This window comes from Lactuca serriola, chromosome 3 (genome assembly GCF_051521515.1).
Source record: "Lactuca serriola cultivar US96UC23 chromosome 3, Lser_US96UC23_V15, whole genome shotgun sequence".
NCBI classification, from domain to species: Eukaryota; Viridiplantae; Streptophyta; class Magnoliopsida; order Asterales; family Asteraceae; genus Lactuca; species Lactuca serriola.
The window spans coordinates 19,949,019-19,957,956 of NC_136410.1; the positions used below are offsets into that span (position 1 = coordinate 19,949,019).

The window sequence follows — 8,938 nt, forward strand, 5'->3', positions numbered from 1 at the left end:
ACTCTTTTACATATAAACATACAAATAACGTTTACTGAATCAAATGAAAATTGTTCTTTTTTTCATTTAAATAACATACACTTAAAAAATAAAAATTGTTGTTATAAGTTGAATGAGTCGAATGGTAAAAAAAAAATCTTATATAACATATTAAAGTATTTATGACTTTTTAAATTACTTTATAAAAATAAAGTAGTTTGATTTTTAAATAATAATTTCAACTATATGTTTATTATTTCTAACTTTCTACAAGTAAAATCAAAAGATTTTAAATGGTGGTATGATGGTCATTAAAGAAAAAAAAAAAAAAAAAAAAAAAAAAAAAAAAAAAAAAAAAAAAAGTTAGTAGTTAATGAGATATAGATCATTGAGCAACCCAAGAAAGACTAGCTAACATCAAATATATCAAATGTATCCATTCGATGAAATTTATAGCAGCATTTAAGTTGTGTAATATTAAAGCTCTCAAATCCGTACCTATTTGTCTAACTTTCTAAGGGTTTCCAGCTGAGTAATCCGTTATCGTTGTCTCAACCCGAGGACGAGGGATACAAAACATGGTCGAATTAAAGAGTAGTTTAGGAATATGTTATACTTACCGTTTATAAAAAATAAATTCTAACTTCATATTTTTAAACAATAAAATTTTCGTTACCTCATAAAATCTATATATAACAAGATGATTAAACCACCTAAAGATAGAAAATAACATATACAAAAATAACTATCTATATACTTGTATATATATAGTTATTCAACTAGATGCACATACACTTAAAACTATATTTAATTTTGTTAAAAAATTATTTACCCCATCACAAAATCCCATCCGATGGATCTCTTTTCGCAAAATAGTCATAAAGTCATTGGGGCCCACCAAAAATTTCGATATAAAACAAACCATTCCTATATGATCTATACAGTCAACGAAAGAAGAAAGTAAGATCAAACACTTTACTTCAAAAAAATTCAAAGTGATGGAGTATGCGAACAAGAGGGTGCTGCCGTTAAGAATGGTGATGTGCTTGGTGCTCCTAGTGGTGTACACCACCATGAGTTCTACTCAAGCATGCTCACCCAATGGTGGAGATTGCAGGAACTGTATTGCAAAGGCGATGAGAAAAGATTGTCCAAAGTGTGCACCAATCATGAGGTGCATGGCTAGATGCTTGTGGGCGAATACACCAAAGTCCAAGTGTGTGAAGCAGTGTGACTGTAATACTGGTTCCTATCCAAAACTTTCTGATTGTAAGAGTTGTTTGTCACAGTGTAAATGCATGTGTGCTGTGTATTAGTTTGTGTATTTGTGTGTCTGTGTGTGTGTGTGTTTACGTCGTTTCAAGTTTAGTTTATATTGGTATCTAGCAATATTAATGGAGATATGAACAAGTTCCCTTTTACATTGGAAGTTTGCTCGATCAGAGAAATCAAAAACATGGTAAACGGTGAACCTTGTTTGGTTGGTTGAATTTGTGTACAGGTTTTGATGAGTAATGAGTAATAAAAAGGATAAATGAAGTCAAATGATAAACATATGATTTGTTACTAGAAAATTAAAACTATTTCAGAATCTTATATATCTTTTATGAGGTAATTGATATATAGGGTTTTGGAAAAGAAAAAAAAAACAAAGATGTTTGGCAATGTTTGTTCTAGCTTATTATACTAATTTAATTATAATATTTTATAGATAAGAAAAAAAAGATTTACTTTTGTCAAATAGTTACTATATATTTATATAGACCATTTTAGGACGTATATTATAAATATAGTACTATATAGTTATAGTAATAGGATTCTGAGTATCTGATTAGGGGGAAATTAAGATGGTAAAAGATAACGATTACATCAAATTTGCTACAAATAAGATCAAAATGAATGTTGGTTGGTGGCTGACATATTACAAAATATATCTAATTACTAAATATATGTAGCACCAAAAAAGATGTAAAAGAAATCATTTACTACATAGTTATATTAAATCTGATTATAACGGTGACCATAGCTATTGCTCATTTTTCTTGTAGTGCACCGAGAAAATTTTACTTTCCAAATGGAGAGTTAGGCCGTAAATTTATCAACAATCTTTTTCCAACTTTATATTTCACAGTGTTAAAGCCAACCAGGAGACATATATACACAAATACATAAACAGGAAACATAAGGTCGAGCAACCACTGATGCCTATTAAATTCTCCATATAACCAAAGTTCACTCCAATGATTATCAACTTCTATGTATATTAATTTATAGACACATGCAAGGAAGAAACCACAAAAGTTCACTCTAAAAATTCTCCATATCACCAAAGTTCACTCTAATGATTATCAACTTCTATGTATATTAATTTTTATACAGATGCAAGGAAGAAACCACAAAGTAAGTCTACAATGTTCCTAGCATTTGACTCGGTTTCGTTTGTCATAAAAATTGTGTCATCCACAAAAAAATGTTCATAGCACGTTGGTCAATGATAGTACATTGGTCAATGGAAGCGAGCTGCTTAACAACTTGGAAGCTCTGCTAGCCCTTGTGCTACCAGAAGGCGAGAAATTAAGAATAAACAAAGTTTGGTCAATGAAACCTAAATTTGATTTTGGTTTTGTCCTCAACCTTATCTTATGATTGTCGGTTTGAAATGAAAAATTCACATGGATAGGAACGCATACACCATAAAATCTAGATGGCAAAAGGTTTCGCTCTACTTCATGAAAATGATTATGAGGAAACATTTCGCTAGTAGATTTTAAATCTGATTAATACCATTATGGTTAGCAATTGTGATAATTGTGTTCTCAAATTCGCATATGATTACGACATCCCTTTTCATAGTTCGAATTATGAGAAATGGCAAGAGATAGATTGAACGTTCAGGACTGATAGCTATAAGTTTTGAAAGAGTTTAAACACACACACACACATATGCTATCTAATGAAAGGTGTATGATCTTGAAAAGTCTAGATAAAGACTTATCAAAGCATCACGTATCAAAAAATTTCACTTTAGTAAGAAAGTCAAAAGTATTGATTTCTGGGTACATGTCAAAGCTAGTTGGAGCACAATTATTATGAAGATGGAAGCATAATTGTTATTCTAGTAAGAGTATAATTGTTATGCTAAGTATTGCAGGTTGGGAATACTAGTTGTAGGAAACAGAGATTTCAAATTTGCAAAATTGCAAAGTTTGGGAATTGTTTCGATACAAAAGGATTAAGGAGAGAGGACGCTTATACTTCATTTCAAATCTAAAAGTTTGGAATTGAAAGAACTTAATCATGGACATATATGAATATTGTGTTGAAATGATTCAACATAGGAAATTCTATATATGGAAATATTATAGCAAGAGACTGGTCAAGTATCATGTCTTTATGTAAGACATTATGTATTGAATCCCATGTGCTTCAGATATAGGAATGATTATGCTAAAATATTCACACTTTCTGATTTTCAAAATGTGTAGGGCGTTAAAAAGGAAAAGGACAAGAAGTGGATATGAGTAAACTTGTTAAAGGAAAATCTGAGTTTCACTAAATATTGGTTTCTTGTGGACAGTTGGAAGTATAATATAAATTTTGAGGGACCATAGTGACATGTTTTAGATTGGGATAATTCTTGATCAGAATTGATAGTCATATGGGAATATGGAAATCTTTCCATAGTGGGAGTTGTTTGTTGAAATCTACATGTGAGTGAGGAACTTTAATGCAAGGAAGATGTTCAAGGAGTGTACCGTGAATTTCATACTTCATTATCATGAAATGTTTTTAATAACAAAGTTTTAGTGGAGCATTTTGTGACATCGTTGGCTAAGTCTCGGTGACTTTAACGCCACGTCATCACAAAAGGATATTGCATACAAGGTTAGACTCTAACACATTTAGTGGTGACAATAATTTGGAATTCTTACACTTGTAACAAGGATTTGAAATTGTGATATGAGCATCATTGGAATTATGTCCAATTGATATGTTAACAAAGGAACGAGCATAGAAAGACATATTATGCATGTTTATAACATGGCATGACTGATGTTTAATTCAAGTGTTTAGTTGATTAATCGAAACATTATACAATTAATAAAGTCTAATTAATATGGTGATTATATAATAAGCGTTTTATTTATATTCAATAGTTTTGAGACCATAGTTAATTAGGTTATTATTGTGTTTCACTTTGCATGTTTTACTTCCCGAATAATTGAGTTATTCAAACATCCACAGTCGATCATACTTTTGGAAGAAAGTAGTAAATCAAGACTTTCATGAATTGAATTGTAGATTGTCTATGGTGATTAGACATAACAATGGTTTTGCTTTAATGTTCATGAATACTTTTGAAATAGGGATTTAAGTATTGGATTAACCCACGCTCAGAGAATTACTTTATGGATTTTCTCACGAGTAATTTAGAGACGATAATATCTTATATTCTTGAAACGAAGATATATGAGTTTGCGATTCAGTTGTGCATTGGTAATACGTAGTAGTTTGATATCAGTGGGGCCCTAACAGGAAAAGCGATATCTGTGGGCCCTCGATGATTTGATGATGACATCTAAAGCGCTTGGCCAAGCCAAGCATGGACTATATTGATGTGTTTAAGTAGTAGTTTGATATCAGTCGTCATAAATCAGAAATTAGAAAAAAAATCTTGGACAGAGAGAATGGTTATAATCCATGTCTCATGTCTATACGATATCTTGTAGCACGGAGGAATATTTTATCACTTATCTAAGGACACGTCACTGACTGGGTCAGAGTTCGACATCGACTTTTGGTAGCTACAATTTGTTGATCAATTTAGTAGTTATACTGGCGGTTATAGTTATTAGACTTATCTAAGTGAGAGATTACTGGATTAGGTGTCTAAGCACATAACTATAATTGATATAAACTTGAATTGATAGTAGCACAGTCATTTTGGGTTGCCTTGAAACTTGGCAATTGAATATGATGATTGTTAGAGAGAGAAGAATGATTTATTAATTTATTACTTGGTTGATAAATTAATTAGAAATCAAAATAAATGATTTATTAATGTATTATGGAAACAATATATTAATTAGAAATCATATTGTTTAATTAATATTTAATCAGAAGTTAATTTGGAATTAATTTGGGGGTTAAAAGAATTAATTAAAAGTGCAGGGACTATGAAACGACCCAAAAATATGACCCAAAAATTTTCATTTTTCAATATAATCAAAACCATAATATGAGTATCATAACATAAAAACATACGCGATGTATCCCAATCATAATAAAATACTGTGCGGAAAACTGTATCATACTACATCAAATCCAAAACAACTAAAACCATCCCCAGGATAAAAGCTAAGCTGTGGTGTGTGCGATGCTGTCACCCCGAGCTCTTCCCTTTGCTTGCGGAAGTACCTGAAACCAAAACTGAAACTGTAAACACGAAGCTTAGTGAGCTCCCCCAAAATACCACATACCATACAATAACATATAACACATATTGGGCCTTGCCCACTGCATCGGGCCGAAGCCCGGAAACTGCATCGGACCGAAGTCCGGAACTGACTGGGACCTTGTCCCCTGCATCGGACCAAAGTCCGGAACTAACTGCATCGGACCGAAGTCCGGAACTAACTGGGACCTTGTCCCCTGCATCGGACCGAAGTCCGGAACTAACTGCATCGGACCGAAGTCCGGGACTAACTGCATCGGACCGAAGTCCGGAACTAACTGGGACCTTGTCCCCTGCATCGGACCGGAGTCCGGAACTAACTGACTGAACATATCATAGCATATCAACTAGCATGAACACATATACTGCATACTACATCGAGCCGTAGCCCGGAACACATAACACGTAACACATAAAACATAGCACATAAATCCTGTCTGAGCCACGAAGGCATCAAACATACTAGCTGCTACATCGGACCGAAGTCCGGAAACTACTGCTAACTGGACGGGCCGGCATTGTGGCCTTAGACCCGTCCCTACTTGAAGGAAACTCACCTCGTAAACTGGCGTCTGAGTGTGTGTCTCTGAAAGCTACCGGCTGCTGCTCCTGAATCTCCTCGGCTACAAGCCCATGAACACACTCAATCAGATACTAAACACTGCACTTGGGGTAAAATGACTCTTTTACCCTTGGTCAAAGTCAGCTTACTTTTGGGGCTGACTCGCCAAGTTGGGCCACCCAACTCGCCGAGTCCTACTCTCACTTCTCAGTTCTACACGCTGCTACTCGTCGAGTGTGGCATCGACTCGACGAGTACCCTCTTGATCCAAGAACTCAGACAATCTTCATCCGACTCGCCGAGCCGTATGAACAAACTCGACGAGTTGTTCATGATCCTAAGAAGATTGCCTTGGACTCGCCGAGTTGTATGAACAACTCGCCGAGTCCCTCCATCACTGAGTCTATCCTCAACTCGCTGAGTCCACTCTCTAACTCACTGGATTCACTCGACACTGATCAAAATGAAGGACTCGGGAACTCGCGACCCAACTCGCCGAGTCGTTCTTCCCGACTCGCCGAGTTGCCGCCATGCAACTGATTTTTACTTGATTTTGTTTGAATCCAACACATACAATTGATAGATCTGAGTCCAATAAGCTGATTTACCACGTAAAGTTTCCAACTTTACGTGCACAACCTCATGAATAAGGGAAATAAGGCTAAAAGGTGCATAAAATGGGTAGATCTATGATTAATATGCAAAGTAACTCCAAAAAGACAGTAGATCTGGGCTCTACAACACCCCAACATTCAGATCCAAAGGTATTTCGACTTATTAAGACATTCATGCAAACATAAGGCTTGGAACAAACATCAAATAGCTCTTAGAAGAGCTCTAATGGAAGTTTAAAGCATATAACAAGAAGGGAACTCCGAAAATACCTTAGTAAACTCAGATTTGCCCTTGGATCTTTGCACTACAACTCGTTTCCTTGCTTCTTTCTTCTTCTCCTTCTTCACACCTTCACAAAATGGCACCAAAACACTTATAAGCTCTCAAGGGAGGATTAGGGTTTTCTCACTGTGTTCTCAGGGTGAGGGAGGCGAGAATGGGGCTATAAGGTGGTTTAAATAGTGGGTAACCCGGGGATTTAGGGTTTCACCCAGACGGATGGACTCGCCGAGTCCAGGATATGGACTCGCCGAGTCCCCGGCTCACGCGTGCTCGCAGCCGCGACCCTACTCGGCGAGTCAGGCTATGAACTCGCCGAGTTCCTCTTGCAAAACTTACAACAATTACCAAGGAATTAACATACCAGAAACGGGTCGTTACAGACTAAAGGTGACAATGTTCAATAGTTGAGCATTGGGCAATTCTAGAACCTCCTTAAAGAGCGGGCTTCACTCTAGCAACTTGACAGGATGACTTTTGATGAGAGAGATGTTGAATTTATTATATTGAATCATAAATTGATTTATTAATGTATTATGAAAATAATATATTAATTAGAAATCATGTTATTTAATTAGTAATTAATCAGAAATTAGTTTGGAATTAATTTTGGGATTAAAGGCACTGATTAAAGGAACAGGGGCTGTTTTGCAAATCATTAATAGTTGTGAAACAGGGCTATTAGACTCCTTAGATGGGAGTGGATGAAAAAACTATAGGGGGGCCCTATAGGTTTCGTCCAAGGCCTCTAATATGTTGGGTAGAACATGGGTAGATGAGATAGTTGGTGTGTGATAAAATGATGAGGTAAATGACGAGGTATGTAAGATGCTTAAAGAATAATATTGGTAGATGCACCGAGTAAAGAATGTCATAATACTAGCAGATGCGCTTGAGAATAATATTGGTAGATGCACCAAATAGGGAATGTCATAATACTAGCAGATGCGCTTATAGGATAATCCTGGCAGATGCGCTTATAGGATAATGTCAGCAGATGTGCCTAAAAGAGAATGTCATTAACCTGGCAGTCGCGCCTCATAGTGTATGACGTAATCCTGGCAGAGGCGCTTAAAGGATGATGTTGGTAGATGCGCCTTATGTAGCAATGGATTTTGTGTCAATTCCTTAGGTCAATCCTTAGGAATGAATGAATGAATGATAGTTGAATTCTTAGGGTAAAACCTTGAGAAATAAAGAAGATAATGGGGATGGGTAATTGGGTTGATTGTTTGATGGTTGAATATAATAATTATATTATTGTGGGTCGAAAACCCTATATGCTCACCAGGATCCCAAGCCTGACCCACTCAGTTTTCTTTGTATCACAGGTATCAATACGAAGACATATTTCACTGAGAGATTAAAGGAAATGTAAATCATTAGTGTAAATAAATGTAAGTTCTGTTTATGCTTATGTGTCTGTATCGGAACATGACATCCCGAGATTTTGTTATATAATGAAAATACTTTTCTTTAAGAAATGCTTTGAGAAATTCTTATCATATTTTGTTTTGGGGACAAATTCCGCAACAATTTTCTTTAAACGATTACTCTGATTTTAAAAACAAAGCATAAACAAATCGGTCTTTTATGGCCGTGAAATTGGGGATGTCACAATATGTCCATATCCAACATTAATGCACGAATATGATTAGTTCACGGTTAGGTATTATAATTAATAGAATAAGGATACAAATAAAATTGCATATTGTTCAAAAGCTTGATACAAAAATATAAATTATATCAATCACTAATGGGGACAAATTTGGAAACTTGTGAAGTTGTTTCATATACTTAAGAATACTTTTTTATATTACCTCAGTTGTAAGTTGCAACCGTCAAACATAAACCGTTTCTCAATATCCTATATTACATGAAATACATCTTTCAAATTTGTTGATGGAAAATTTATTATATAATAAAAAAATAGAAAGGTTTTAAAAGTGACTAATAATAGGAAGGGGGGGTCACCCCAGTAGATTCCTCTAGACCTCTTACAAGCATCATGGCTCGAGCAGTATATTCTTTTCATTACTTCCCAATTC

At 35.1% G+C, this 8,938-nt stretch overlaps 1 protein-coding gene across 1 annotated transcript; it reads left to right on the forward strand.

Moving 5' to 3' along the window:
- The first annotated feature begins 934 nt into the window (after positions 1-934).
- LOC145094291 (uncharacterized) lies at positions 935-1,533 on the forward strand. The gene has a single exon (XM_079032564.1). It carries the CDS (start codon positions 978-980, stop codon positions 1,293-1,295), a length of 318 nt encoding a protein of 105 aa, XP_078888690.1. The 5' UTR covers positions 935-977; the 3' UTR covers positions 1,296-1,533.
- The last annotated feature ends 7,405 nt before the right edge of the window (positions 1,534-8,938 follow it).

Coding starts and splice junctions, on each gene's coding strand:
- LOC145094291 (XM_079032564.1), top strand. CDS start 978: ATGGAGTATGCGAACAAGAGGGTGCTGCCGTTAAGAATGGTGATGTGC.